The sequence below is a fragment of the Piliocolobus tephrosceles genome, chromosome 5 (genome assembly GCF_002776525.5).
Source record: "Piliocolobus tephrosceles isolate RC106 chromosome 5, ASM277652v3, whole genome shotgun sequence".
NCBI lineage: Eukaryota > Metazoa > Chordata > Mammalia > Primates > Cercopithecidae > Piliocolobus > Piliocolobus tephrosceles.
Genome location: NC_045438.1, coordinates 102,127,995 through 102,143,742, shown reverse-complemented (window position 1 = coordinate 102,143,742; position 15,748 = coordinate 102,127,995). Strand labels below are relative to the sequence as shown.

At 37.7% G+C, this 15,748-nt stretch overlaps 1 protein-coding gene across 2 annotated transcripts in view; it reads left to right on the top strand.

Moving 5' to 3' along the window:
* COL19A1 (collagen type XIX alpha 1 chain) overlaps positions 1-15,748 on the top strand; it is a 341,119-nt gene that overhangs the window by 219,114 nt on the left and 106,257 nt on the right. For both annotated transcript variants that reach the window (XM_023230284.2, XM_023230285.1), the window contains exon 16: positions 1,847-1,900. In XM_023230284.2, coding sequence (XP_023086052.1) covers positions 1,847-1,900 — 54 coding nt within the window. The remainder of the gene's footprint in view (positions 1-1,846; positions 1,901-15,748) is intronic.

The window sequence follows — 15,748 nt, the reverse complement described above, 5'->3', positions numbered from 1 at the left end:
TCAGAAAATGTAAACTGCAAGACTAGAACATGGCATACATGTGTATAACTTGTTTTAAGTATACAGAATATTAAACTATATGGTCATTTCAATCTTACAATCCTCCAAAAGAACTGCATGGTTTAGATCTGTAAAATGAGAGATAAGAGAAAAACACTACTATTAATAATTATATTTATGTTTTTAATTTTTTTTTTTTTGAGACAGTCTCTGTCTCCCAGGCTGGAGTGCAATGGTGTGATCTCGGCTCACTGCAACCTCCACCTCCCAGGTTTAAGCAATTCTCCTACCTCAGCCTCCCAAGTAGCTGGGATTACAGGCACACACCACCATGACTAGCTAATTCTTTTTGTATTTTTAGTAGAACCAAGGTTTCTCCATGTTGGCCAGGCTGGTCTCAAACTCCTGACCTCGGGTGATCTGCCTGCCTCAGCCTCCCAAAGTGCTGGGATTACAGACATGAGCCACCGTGCCCAGCCTGTTTTTAATTTAAAAAAAATTTTAAATCTGTTCTGTAGATGTTAACTAGGGCTATTTATAGACAAGGATGCTGTTTTCATATGAAGTCTTTGATGTTATCAGCTTAATTTCCCTTCAGAAACAATGGACACGTTTCTCATCCAATCACAGCATTGTATTTGCTTGTTGATCTTTGAAAACTTACTCTCCTGTTTCAACTGGCATTTAGACCGCCTATCCCACTCCAAGACTAGATGAAAATCAGAGGAATCAGGCAACTTTGCCTGACATTTTCAGAGCAAGAAAATTGGTGAATAAAATGGGCCTTTCTGTGCCTACATTTATAATTCTCCCCCAAAAAAGCATGGAAAAGATCAACCTAATATTTTTACTTTATAATTATCAATAAGCCTTAATATGTACTGACAGTTTACCAATATGATAATCAAATAGAATTGTTAGTAACAATGAAATAGAGTGATCGTATTTAGAAAACATATGCTCATAAAATGCTTCTCATTCAAAATGTATGCTTTCAATACCTAAGCTTACTTCCCTCTGTTAAAAATTTAAAAAATAAAAAATGTTTAAGAAAATAATTTTATAATATCTAATGAAATGCTTTTTAAATGTTATTAGATTCACGGCTACAAGAGATGTTAGCACAACATCTTGCGATTGGAATTTAGCTAGTTGTGAACTTGAGAGAGTTAATATTCGGTTGTAATAATGAAGATTAACATGCAAGAATTATACATTTTAGTTCACTTATAAAAACAACTTAACCACCTTCAGGGAAGAAAAGAGCTAATGTGCTTCATACAGTATATGTAATTACAATAGGGCTTAGGGCAGTGCTTTTCAAATTTTAGTGAGCATAAAAATGCAGATTCGTGGCTCCCACCCCGGAGATTCTAAACCATGAAGTCTAGGATGAAGTCCAGGAATATGCATGTTTAACACCCAATCTCACCCTCAAATAACTCATACAAAATTACCGTTCAGGCCCCTCTTGGAGAACACCAACTTAAGATGACAGATGTACTTGTTATTGCATCCAAAACCACAGAATCATCAGATAAAATACCCATCTTAGACCATCTTTCATATATTTTATATTACTTTGCTAAAGAACCAAGGTAGATAACATTTAAAGGACTGCTGATAACAGTTAAGATTTATTCATTTCAGGTGCTATACTTCTCATATGGTTCTTAAAAATTGGCCCACAACTTTTAAAATTAATTGATGTTTAAAAGTTATGAGGAATTTTGTTTCTTAACTTTCTGTTCATTTTTAATGTCTTCACTATTCCCATTTAATATTGTTTGATATTAAAATGTAATGGAGTCACAGTATTTATCATCTGTTCTTCTTTGGTTTCAAGGGAAGACGAGGGAAAACAGGACCTCCAGGAAAACCAGGACCCCCAGGACCACCTGTGAGTAAACAATACGATGACTGTCCCTCTAAAAAGTCACTCTTTATTTCTGTGTGTTTACCTAAGGATTATTTTACTCCCCTGTAGATAATGATTTCCTTCTTTCTACTGTTTAGAATGACTGGTTTCAGCATTTGGATGAGTAGTTCATAGTCTCTATATTCCTAACGCCATCATCACCACAAACTAAGAGATGAGGGAGGCTGGTAATCATCCACACACCTCACCCACTTGTTTATTACACAGATGGCAATAACAGTAGTGTCTGCTTAAACATCCCAAGCCAAGTGTCCAGACAGATGAATCCTGTTCTGAACCTACCTGAACTCTATCTTCTCGATTTCTTAACATCCAGGCTGTTAGAAAATCAGACATCTGGGGAAGCATCTCCACTTTTCTTGATATGAAACTACTTTGTTAGTATAATTTCATGGTTTGGTAAAAAGTGCTATAAAGATCATCTAACCAGTTAGTTTATCTGGACCCTTTACCCTGAGCTTCTAGAAAAAAAAAAAAAAAATTTAATTTCTTGTAGTTCTGGTAACTCTGCAGCCTATGAGAGTCTGGTTTGTGTCCAAGCTGCTCCACTGACACTGCACTCTCTGTGGTCCCAACAATCTCTGCATCACAGATTCCCTGAGCACTTTTCAGGCTTCATCTTACCTTACTGCTACACAGGAATGTATAGCATTGACTGCTCTCTCCTTGAAACTCCCTATTCTCTTGGTTTAGCGACACTGGGTTTTTTCTCCTATGCCTGGGGCCATCTTTTTGTCTCTATTAACAGCTTTTCTTCTGCCCCCTATATGCTGGATGGATTAATGAATACCAGTTTTTTTATTTCAACTCAGACACTGTTCCTGAATTCCAGGCTGGTACATCCCATTATTTTTTAGTATTTCCACGTGGAAGTCTCCTGGTTACCACAAAAGTATAATGTCCAAAACTAATCTCTAAAAATAATCCTAGATTTTTTTTCTTCTTCATCCTCCTCATCTAAACAGTCTCTAAATCATATCATTTCTACATCGCTGCAGCCCACAAATCCTCTCTGTCTTCACTGTCACTGCCTTAGTTTAGACCTTTGTCAATTTGAACCTATATATTTGAAGTCATCTGAGAGCTGGTCTCATTGCCTCTACCTTCTCCAAGTGGAGTAAAACCTCTAAATCATGACAGCATCCAGGTGGGCTTGGATGGCTTAGAATTCTCTAACAGCTTAAAACTATTTGATTTTAAATTCCTCAATTGCTTCTCTTTTCTTTAAGACAGATGGATTCCACATCCTCTACATGCCATTCTGGGCCCTTCATGGTTTGCCTTTTACCTGCCTTGGCCTATCCTCCTCTATGCCCTTCCTTCTTTTGTAATCAATAATCTTCCTATCGGGAGATCCCGCTTCCGATGTTTAACATGGGTTCTTTTCTATTTCCTAAGTGTCTCGGCTGGGTTGAGAAATAAAGTGAAAGAGCACAAGAGAGAGAAATTTAAAGCTGGGTGTCTGGGGGAGACATCACATGTCCGCAGGATCCATGATGTTCCCCTAGCTGTAAAACCAGCAAGTTTTTATTAGCGATTTTCAAAAGGGGAGGGAGTGCAGGAATAGGGTGTGGGTCACAGAGATCACATACTTCACAAGGTAATAAAATATCACAAAGCAAATGGAGGCAGGGCGAGATCACAGGACCACCAGATGAGGAGAAATTAAAATTGCTAATGAAGTTTCGGGCACGCATTGTCTTTGATAACATCTTATCAGGAAACAGGGTTTGACAGCAGACAACCTGTCTGACCAAAATTTACTAGGTGGGAATTTTCCCATCCTAGTAAGCCTGGGATCGCTATAGTAGACCGGGGTTTATTTCATCCCATGGGCTTCGGCCATAAAAGATGGGATGCCTTAAAAAGGGGCCGTCTGTAGGCCTACCTTCAGGGCACATTCTCTTTCTCAGGGATGTTCCTTGCTGAGAAAAAGAATTCAGTGATATTTCTCCTATTTGCTTATGAAAGAGGAGGAATATAGCTCTGTTTCCATCTGGCTCACTGACGGCCAGTTCAAAGTTACCTCTCTTGTTTCCTGAACATCGCTGTTTGTTATCGGGTTCTTTTTTAAAGATGCCCAGATTTCATATTCAAACACACGTGCTCTACAAACAATTTGTGCAGTTGACACAATCACAGGGTCCTGAGGCGACATTCATCCTCCTCAGCTTACAAAGATGACGGGATTAAGAGATTAAAGTAAAGACAAGCATAGGAAATCACAGGGGTATTCATTGGGAAAGTGATAAGTGTCCATGAAATCTTCACAATTTATGTTCAGAGATTACAGTAAAGACAGGTGTAAGAAATTATAAAAGTATTAATTTGGGGAACTAATAAATGTCCATGAAATCTTCACAAGTTATATTCTGCCGCGGATTCAGCTGGTCCCTCCCTTCGGGGTCCCTGACTCCCCGCAACATCTTCCCTTACTGTTTCAAAAATGCTATGACTTGCAAATGTTCTCCAATAGGCCTGTATGTGCTTCTCCGTATCTTCATGACTCAGCTCAAACATTTCTCCTATAGAGCCTTTGCCAGTGCTCTCAGCATTTGAGGTTTCCTCCCATTTATGTTACACCTCCTACAGATATAGCACATTGCTTTGGACTCTTATTTTCCTCATCTGTCTGACCACTGCACCGTGACTTTTTTGAACCTCTATTTTCCCACCATTGCTTAGAACAGTCTCTGGCCTATAGCATGTGATTATTGTTTATTTAATGACTGAGTAACAAATGAATATGTTTTGTAGACAAAAAAAATTAAGACCAGGTAAATGACCTTCTGAAGACCAAAAAACACCCTGCACCACCACTAGAGGGCCTCAACCCACTACCTTAGGAATCTCTTAGGATGTGCTCACCTGCCAAAAACGAACATGATTACTGTCCTGTCATTGATTTCATTTCACTGTAGCCATTCTAGTGGATTGTCCTATTAACAGTGCATTGGGGCCAATTGATATTTATTATATAAAGGCAGATTGGGGGGATGATGGGGTGAGGAAGTATGAGCCGGATATCTGCGTTAGTCTATTCTCACACTGCTATGAAGAACTACCCGAGACTGGATAATTTATAAAGAAAAGAGGCTTATTTGACTCACAATTCCACAGACTGTACAGGAGGCATGGCTGGGGACATCTCAGGAAACTCCCAGTCATGGCAGAAGGGAGAAGGGGAAGCAAGCACATCTTCACATGGCAGCAGGAGAGAGCGAGTGTGAAGGGGGAAGTGCACTTTAAACAACCTAATCTCGTGAGAATTCACTCACAAGACAGCACTAGGGGGATGGTGCTAAACCATTAGAAACCACCCTCATGACCCAATCACCTCCTGCCAGGTTCCTCCCCTAACATTGGAGATTACAGTTTAACATGAGATTTGCTTGGGGACACAGAGCCAAGCCATATCAGGGTACTAGTATCTAGTCTTGAAAGGAATCAGTTTTGTTGATTTTTATTTCAAATTTTTAGACAAAACAGAGAACACATTGTAAGATCTTTAAAATAATTGTTTCATGCTTTAAAGAAGAAAAGCTAGTGAATGCTAACAGGCAAGATTAGACCTTTGTGTAGTTTTCTAAACCTATGGTGCTGCTTTTAAGACAGGATAATTGTTGTCTCAAAGGAAGAATTTGAATGTTGAAGACCTTTATGACAAGCTTGCCAAATGTCTAGGAGAGAAGAGGATTACACCAAATTCTGGAATGAGTTCTCAACTACAGATCAAATGAGTTTACTGAAGAGTTCAGAAGATTAAAAACCATGTGACTGTATGATAGGATTTATAATATTCAATTCCACAGATTTTAGTTTATTGCCAGAGTGTTTGGAGGAGAGAGGAGCTTATTTTATTTCAAGTATAGATTTAGAACTTAAACTCAGCTATAGGTCTGACACACAGTGTTCATTAAATCCTGGGGACATAGTATTTGAAAAAAGTGGCTTATTAACTTTTTAAATATAACAAAATACCCAATTTGTTAGAAAAATTAGGAAAAATCTATGCAGAAGACAAAGTATTTACTTTGGTGGCATGATCTTGGCTCACTGCACCCTCTGCCTCCCAGATTCAAGCAATTCTTTAGCCTCAGCCTCCCGAGCAGCTGGGACTACAGGTGCCCACCACCACACCCAGCTAATTTTTGTATTTTTAGTAGAGACAGGGTTTTACCATGTTGGCCAGGATGGTCTTGATGTCTTGACCTCATGATCCGCCTGCCTCAGCCTCCCAAAGTGCTGGGATTACAGGTGTGAGCCACCACGCCTGGCCAGTATTCACTATTTTTAAAGTATCAGCAGAGCACTTGTTATCTCTTAGGATGTCCCAGGGAGCTATTTGTATTTTATTACAATTTACAAATAGCTTAAGAGATGTTCCCCCTTAATTGTGGACATTTTTAGATCAAAACATTGTTGTTTTTCATTTATTTGTCTTTTCCAACATTGGACCCTTTGTGACATGCACCCTACTTCATAGCAAGAAGGAAGGCAAGAAGAGAACAAGAGATGGGTTGGTAGGACCTACAATTTTTCTAATTGTTATTGGAGTTAGTGTATGCCTCACCGCAGTGGCCAGTATGTGAGGATCCTGAAGCATGTGTTAGAATATCTTATGACAATGTGAAATGTATTTTTTAAAAATTTTAATTTTGTCTCCTTATCAAACAGTAATTAAATACTATGTAATATCCCTCAAATAAGTGAATATTTTATGTAATTTAAACATTATGTTTGAGCAATTAGTCTTTGGGAAAGTTGGAGGGAGACTTTATTCTAGTCAGTGTGATGGCAAGGAACAAAGGAATAAGAATTACCAGGAGGCATGAATTTTTTTATTTTTTTTAATAACAGCATACTTTATAAGAAAATGTTCTTCCCTTTAGGGGTTTAAGATGTTTCTGAAATCAAACGTAGTGTTGTTATTTAGGGGAGTGTCAGTGAAGACTTTAAAAATCTTGAATTGAAAGGAAATTGAATTGAAAGGAATCTAAGTCTCTGATGGCCTGAAGCAATTCAAATCATTAAAGTGTTTTAACGAGTCCTTCTACTTGATTATTTGTTCTGAAGCCAAATTTGTATATTCTCACTTTCTTATGAAACTTTTGCACCAAAAGGACAACTTGTTTACTAAGAAAATTTCCTACAACTGGCTAAGTGTATGTGTTTGTGTGTGTGTGTGTGTGTGTGTGTGTGTGTGTGTGTTTGTGTGTGTAAGAGGACAACGTTTTGTCCCCTGAGATATTTTATCTCCTACAGAAAAAAGATTTCTAATAATGGGAAATTTATTAACAGTAGTTTTATTAAACTAGCATTATTAAATTATCTTTGTGAATCAGTGTTTCATGGAAAGTCATGTATATCACTCCAATTTAGCTCCCCATATTCAATAGCAAATTTTTGTGTCTTTAGGAAAGACTTATTTGATATTTATACACATGCAATATGCATATAATGAAACTGTTCTTATTCAGAGTGCTTGTCATTGAGCAGTGACTAACCTGGTTAACAGAGTTAGCCACATGTATTTTTGTAAAGTATTTGTCCAATTTCTTGTTAAAAACCAGAGCTGATCTTACCTATGCAAAGGAAAAAGCTCCCAAAGTCTCCCCAATAACTTCTGCCATCTTGTCCTAAATGAGTAGTCTTCACTGGAGGGGAACTATTACATAGAGATCTCTTGGATTTATTTCAATACATAAAGATTACAACTGAGAACAGTTTTTCAGTATGAGAGGGCTAAGCATCTCCCGCGGGAAGGAAATAGCACTAACATCTGAGGAAACAGGTTCAGAGGAGAGACGAATGAAGCAGACAAGGAGAATTTATTACCATCACTAGCTCTGCATTAAGTACTATATTTCCAGTGTCTTAGGGAATCCTTACAACTCTCTTGAAAAGTAGAAATTATCTTCATTTTATAATGAGGTAAATGATACTTGGAAATGTCAAGTAACTTACCCAAGCTGACACAAGCAGAGAAGACAGAATTGAAACACAGGAACTGATCCCTAAACCTTTGTTCTGCCAGACTACAGGTGTGAAAGACAAGCTTCTAGTTTACAATTCAACTAAGATTAGTCTTCTTCAAACATCATACATAGAACAGTGTTTGATTTTGCCATGGCAATGAATGGCACTGTGCTGACTCCAGACAGTGAGATGGTGTAGGATAGCATAGGATGGCAGTGAGGAACTTAGTGCTTTTCCTCACTAGCCTGTCCAGAACAATTTTCTTGATATTTCCTTGTCTCCATTTTCTTTTCTGTAAATTTGAAATAATAGCACCTACCCCACCTGCTTTTTCCCACAGTGGCTACAAGGGCCCAATGCCATGGATGTGAAAGAACTTTCTTCTAAATGTAAAGCTCTATCTAAATGTAAGTTAGTTCCACTGTTATTATTCTGAACACCCATTCACACTGTAGATAGAAGAGATTGTCTTCAATCAGTAATTAGACCAACACTTCTTTTCTCTCTTTACAGTTTTCCAAAAATCTAGTTAACAGAAATCTGAATGTCTATCAATCAATTGCGGAAATAAAAGATCACTTTGCATATGGCACGCTCATTCTAGATACATAAATCCACTCATGAAGAGATCCAAAGTTATTCGCAATTAGGTAACAATAACAATCAGGTCTAAAGAGTCAGTGATGCTTCTTCTCCTGAGATTTGCAGCCTCTTCCTTGCTTGTGGTGCTTGTTCCTTTACCATCTGAGCTGTTGCATTTTATTAGTTGTGATGTTCTCTAAGTCTCAACTGTCCTTTCTCACACTCCAATAAAAGCTTGTCTTTTTAAAAAGCCTTCCAGTTATCTGAGTAGCATAAGCAACAGAAAGTAATAGACTTATGTTATGATAATGAGACTTGGAAAGTCTCAAGACTTGGAATGCCTTCGTTTATTTCAAAGTGTTCTGATTTCTAGTTTCTTTAGAAAAGAGAGGAAAGCAGCTGGAAATGAGGCGAAGCAGGAGAGAAAGTAGGAGAATTTAACTAATGAACCATTAAAGGAAGTAGGTATTAGCCCACCCATTTGACATTACTTCTCATTCATCATTGCTGGAAAAAGCGTTTATTAAAAACCACATTAATTTTAAAATGTGTTATTATTTCTTTCTGTTACAGGCAAGGCTTTTTATTTTCTTTCATTTTTTTTCCTTCTGGTATTGTTTTTATGCATTGTTTCATTATTGCAGTATGAGAATTGAGCATTGGGCTCCATTTGTCACATTTGTGTGCATAGCAATTTAGGTTGAAAGCAGAAATTCAAAAAAGTGTGTAACATGGGGCAGCAGCTCCATCTACTGTTTCCGTTGGAAAAGCTCTAGTCAAAGAATGACTATAGCTCTTTGAAGGATGTCAGGCGAGTGGAAATTTTTCGATGTTTGAAGTTTATTATAAATCCATATGATTTTTTAAAAATTATTTTGAGGATTTTGTTGCATTTATGCTTACCTTAAAATTTAAATATAAATGCTATTTCATCAGCAGTCATTTTCAATGTCAACTTGATGCTCTTTTGAGGTGAAAATCCATACTTACTTCATTGATCTCTAAAATGTCCTTCTGTTGTACAATACCAATAAAACTCTGCAGTATTAATTTTGTAGGAGCTTACTCCAATGAAATGTATGCTTCTTTTCTAAAACAAGTCTGATTTAAAACATGTACATTCATGTTTCTGTTTTAATTTTGACTTCAATGTAGAACTTCTTCTACCTTTAAAGCATGAATCATTGCACAGTCCTGAAAGTTACAATTAAACATCAGTTTGCACAGTTAAAAGAGTAAATTTAGGGTGTAAAATTTAATTCATTTACTAAACAAATATTTATGGGCTATCGACCATGTATTAATCACTATTACAAACATTGAATATACGGTAGTTAAAAACACAAAGCAACAACAAACTACAGATAAGGTCTCTACCTTTCTTTATAACTTACTCTCTGTGGTAAGGCAGTACACCAATGGTTAATAAGCAGTTAAATAAATAGACAAAACAATTTCAGTTTAGAGTGAAGTGCTATGGGGGGAACAAACTGGGTAATGTGATAATGATTTGGAAGGAGGATATGTTCTTCTTATTACCGTCTCATTGAGGTGGTCCAGGGAGGTGTCTCTGAGCAGAAGACATTCCTTGAGAAGGAGCTGGCCATGTGAGGGCCAGAGCAAGAACTTTCTAAACAGAAATATCAGGACTTGCAAAGGGCTTCAGGTGGGGAAAAGCTTGATGTATTCAATAAACAATAAAGGAGCTAAGAAAAGAATAGTGCCAGAAAAGATTTGGGAGCTGAATGGCTTCATCACACGGGGCCTTCTAAGAATAGAAGAGAAGGGTTGGCGGGTAGGGCAGCTGGAGAGATACAATTAGCCATGAAATAACCAGTTATATCTCCCTTTTGTAAGTGTGTGTGTGTGTGTGTGTGTGTGTGTGTGTGTGTGTGTGTCTGCAGTGGTTTTTTTTTTTTTTTTTAATGTGACAAAATTACTGTTCCTACTGATTCAAATAAATTATTCTGAAGGTAATATTATTTTTAGCCCATTATCTTTAGTCTTTGAGTAGACAGGGAATAGGCTTGTTTGCTGAGAGAAAACAAGAAAATTGACAAAGGTTTGATTGTAGCCCATTTAATTTCAGTCTTGACTGAATCCACTGGATATCACATTGGTCATTAGAGATGGAGAATTTCATCACATCTAAGTCTTTTCTTTTTCCCCACAGCTAAATCTGATGTTTCCTTTCTGTTAGGCTATAGGTTAAGCCAGTTGAACAGTTGTGGCAATGAAAATACATGCCTTCAAAACACCATAGGACTAAGTGCCTTCCAGCACTCGTCCCCCGTTATCCATCACTATTCTCAACTTGAGTATCTTCCGTCTCCAACTTCGTTTACTATGCACTGAAAACTGAAAGTGCAAAATTATTATTTCCAGTATATAGCAAGATCCACCTCTAAAACAATTTAGTGTCCCGAAACACGTTTTTGGACTGCTGAATAAAGCAGATGACAAAAACTGTGTCAATGAAACATTTGATTACTTGTTAAAATACCCTCAAAATACCTTGAATGTGACTACATGCATTTTGAAGCTCATCATGTATCAATAGGAATCCAATTCAAATTCTTAACATCCCTTCTAGAAGCTTTGAACTGATCAGGGCTTTGTCATGTTTCTCAGTTTTCCTTTCAGCAAGAGAACCACAATCTCTTCTGTCTATTAAATGACTAAAGTCTGTGCAATGTAATATCTTCAGAGAAAATGAACCTAACAATTTGAGTCAATGGGAATAGGAATTTCATTTCTTAAAAAAAAGTAAGATAACACTTTCTCAGATTTAAAAATACAGACACATAAGACCTATAAAATGGAGACATGGCTAATCGTGTTTATTGCCACTTGTCCCTCATGGGGGTAATGGTCCCAGACAAAACAGCTGTTCCCAACATTGCTAAAATTCCAATGTCACCTTGTGTGACCACAGAATACGTAGACATGCATGTGAGGCAGCTGGGGGTATCAGGTTGAGATTTTGAAAACTAGCTCTCAAGTTTTATTTTCTAATTATTTCTCTTTTTCTCTCCCTATGGACAGCAGCAGGACATTTTTACTCACTTTCCAACTTCCTATGTTTTTTACTACTAGTGGTAACATACATTATGGTTGAAAAGACTATTATATTTGTATAGTCACTGACTGCCTGTTTCATCTTGTGTTATGTTCTTGAAATCAACGATTAAGACATCTGGACTGACGTGTTATTTACAGCAATGGTGAGACAGAATATTTGAAATCCTTGATCTGTGGTCTCCAAACTTGTAATTAGTTGTGATAGTGCCTGGATTAAACATCATTTCTTTGCATCGGGTAAACATTAAGGTTTGAGAAGTCAAAGGCCAATCAGATTTATTAGAACCTTAATTTTCAGAAAGGGAGATTTGTCTCCTAAATAATCTTATAGTTTGCATTTGATGACATAGTTTCCAAGAGGATCTCCATACTGTATTTAATTTTACTGCTGTATAACTTTGCAAGGTAGGCAAGAAGAGATTATTTTCATTTAATAAGAAAATTCTGGGTCCTGACAAATAAGGGGCTCAGCTCAATTTGTGCAGTCAGTTTTCTCTGCACATCAGTAACTATAGCTTAGTATGATCAGAGGAAAGACTGACGGAAATTATGTAACTAGAGAAGCAACAAGTTTTCAGCATTGTCTATGGGACCTAAAACATGGAAGAAAAGTTGGCAGAAAATAAGATTTGAAGAGTCTTCAGCTATGTCTGCAATGAATTCATGAAAAAGTGAAAATACCCGAAGCAGATATGGCAAAATTGTTAATATTTGATGACACAGGATTGTGGACTCATTGGAATTTATATTATTTTCTATACTTTTCAGCATGCTTAGAATAGTTCAAATTCATTTTAAGAAACAGGAAAAACATTCTATGGGATTAGTAACAGTTCATATCACTGATTACTTCTTCACTGGCTGATATCATCAGTATCTTCTCGTTTGACTGAAATCCTTTGTGGAATGGGGCCACATGTTTTAAAACTAAAATTATTAACTATTTTTTAGAACTTTCATGAGCACGCTCTCTATAACCACGGGGTTCAGTTGAGCCCAGAATTGTCATTTGTAGATTTATCATTAGTACAACCTACAGATAAGGGAGAAATCTTAACATCACACATTTGAGTTGAAAGGGAAGACCACAATCACCCAATTATTCCAGAGCTGTCCAGAATGTCCCCAGCTATTCGAGTTGTGCACACGCTCTTGGCCTCTATGTAACTTGGCAGTGTATAAGCCAGTGCCACCAGCCTGCTTATCTTAAGTCCCAGCAGGGTGCCTTGGAACTTGCATTTTCTCAACTCAGGAAGAGGTGTCATTCTACCAACGCTTTTGAAGAGAATGAATGTTATCACCTAACTACAGTAAATGGAAACTCAAAGCATTCATAGGTGCAGGCTGCCTGTGGGGTCCATGTAAGCCAACTTTCCTCCAGATTTTGGTGGCATATTGAAAAATTCCTGAGGTCAGACAAGGGAATGGAGGCACAGTTGTTCCTAAGGTATGATTTTTGTTGGTGGTGATCTTTTGAGGACACCACTGGATACAAATAATTTGTTTCACACATTCCCCTCCTTGCTAGTTTTCATGCCCCTGTGGCTTTTATCACCTTGTACTGGGTCATTGATGTTACATCTGTGGGTGGCAAGGCACTCTAAAGATTCCTGCTGCTCCTTATATTGCAGGACACTGACAAATAATATTTTTCCTTTTTTAGGACGTACTGAGGAGAGATGAGTATGAAACATTTTATGGATGGATAAGCAGAATGGCAGCATTAGGGGAGGAATCATTTTTTTTTCTAACTATCATGCCATAGAAATCAGTCAAAATGTCCCACTCTATCAATAAGGCAGTGGGCTTTACACCAATTAGGTTGATATATGGGGAAATAAGCACCTTTAAAGATATTTTTTTCTGCCTTGGGAAACAAAGTATTAAAAAGCGTGCAAGCTTCCTAGCATAATTTAGAAAATCTGCTTTTATGAAATGGGTTAATTATACCCATTGAATGCGTTCACTGTCACAGTCTCATCCTCCCACTTCTGTTCCAAAATGACAAGTGAAACCAGGGACTGTGCAATTTTGGAAAACAATCAGATCACATATTGAGTATTTTGCTTATTCATACAACCATAAACGGCCTATGCTTGAGTTCCCTCAATTACACAGCTCAGTATGCAGGCCAGAAGCAGACAAGCCCAGCTCAAGTGAGCACTTTCCTGGAATACACGAGGGAATGAGTTTGAAAAATGTCCAAAGTGGCAGATGTGAAAAATTCTCATTCAAGATCCAGAGCTGCCTTTGCTGCAATCCTTCACCTGTTAATCGCACTGCCTCTGAACTTGTGAACCAGGGATGCTAGCAATATCTTAGACTGAGACACTTAGGAGCTATAGATCTTTCAAGGTATGGTGCCAGTATATGCCAACGTGGGGGAAAAACTAGTGAGACAAGACAAGATCATGGATCACAGCACTGCTCAGAATTTTCAGACATTTACCAAGAATAAGTATGTCGCTGCCAGCTTCCAACTAAACTGTTATTATCTTTTGTAGGGGAAATTCCCAAAAGATGTCCTTGATGAATGCCTAAACCATTGTACTGTATCACTTAAATTCTTCAGACTCCTGCAATGCTAATACACAATCTCTCTTCCACAACAGAATACAATGGCACTATTGTAGTCTTAAGTGAAGGATATTTCATTTTCCCTGAGTGTGACAACTTTCCCACAACTGTTCTCCACTGCAATTTCATGCTCATTGGAGTTTCTGTGCACCAAAATCATCCCCAAGCAATATACTCTCTTGATTAACTAGTATTTTTTCCACCTCCTTTGATTATATTTATTTTTTCTTTTCTTCCACCATCTTATAAGTGCTAAGCTTCCTTAGCCTTCATTCGGCGTTATTGAAACCTCAAAAGTTATTTAAGATGCTGATTGAGATTGCTGACTTCCTTCCTTTTCCTTCTCAGCCTAACGCTGCTCGTTTCTTTCTCCTGCTCTTGTTCTAATAGAAGCCCTCCATGATTTTGAACTTCCCTGTGTCTCCGTGTTGTTCCTCTCTCTTATCCTTACCCTCCTCCCATTCTGGTCACTTTCGTCTTGACTCTACTTGTCATCCAAGTCTTTTTCTTTTTTTCTTTTTTTGAGATGGAGTCTTTCTCTGTCTTTCAGGCTGAAGTGCAGTGGTGTGATCTCAGCTAACTGCAACCTCTGCCTCCCAGGTTCAAGCAATTCTCCTGCCTCAGCCTCCTGAGTAGCTGGGACTACAGGCACACGCTACCATGCCCTGCTAATTTTTTGTATTTTAGTAGAGACAGGGTTTCACCATGTTGCCCAGGCTGGCCTCAAACTCCTGAACTCAAGCAATCTGCCTGTCTCAGCCTCCCAAAGTGCTAGCATTGCAGGCGTGAGCCACTGTGCCCGGCCCTTTCAAAAGGCATATCTATACCAAGTCTCAGACCCTTCTTTGCTTGGCCCTTAGTGATGTGTATCTCATTAATCCTGTGGTCTTTCACCACACAATGCCCTGCTTGATTTTTTAAAAACCAGCTTTAAGATGATTGGTATTTTATTTTCCCATCATCCTCACTGTGAGGTGGTTTAAAGGAAAGAGTTAAAAGATCAAGGCCATGGGGTCAGACAGACCTGAGTTGAAATCTAGCTCTTGTCTACTATTTATATGATCTTGAGTTAGATATTTAGTCTTTTGTTATGTGTAAAATAAGGAAACACCACCTCACTGGATTGCTGTAAGAGCTAAATGCAATAATGTATGTACCTGCCACACAGTTGTCACTTTCAAATGGTAACTATTGTTATCTATTAATATTTTTGTTATCATTATCCTCATTTAATCATTATTTGCCATCTTCTCATTGTTTTTGTCTTTCTTTCCCAGGATTTAGGACCTACCATTTCCAAGGCAAAAGGGTTATTTTTTCTCTTTTATTATCACCTGCATGTAAATTTTTCTTCTATCTGCTTTGCTCCCCTCCTTCCTATTTTCCTCTGTTAAAGTATTTATAGAGAAACTTCATCCATCTAAGAATGTTGGCCTAAATATATGCATATACATATTCATCATCTGGAAAAACTCATTAGATTCTATTTTCAATGTGAACAAACGCACTTGAAAACATCTCTTTTAAATTGGGAGCATTCAAGTTGCATAACTGTATTCTTTTGTGTTGACCAATGAATGAAACAGATCC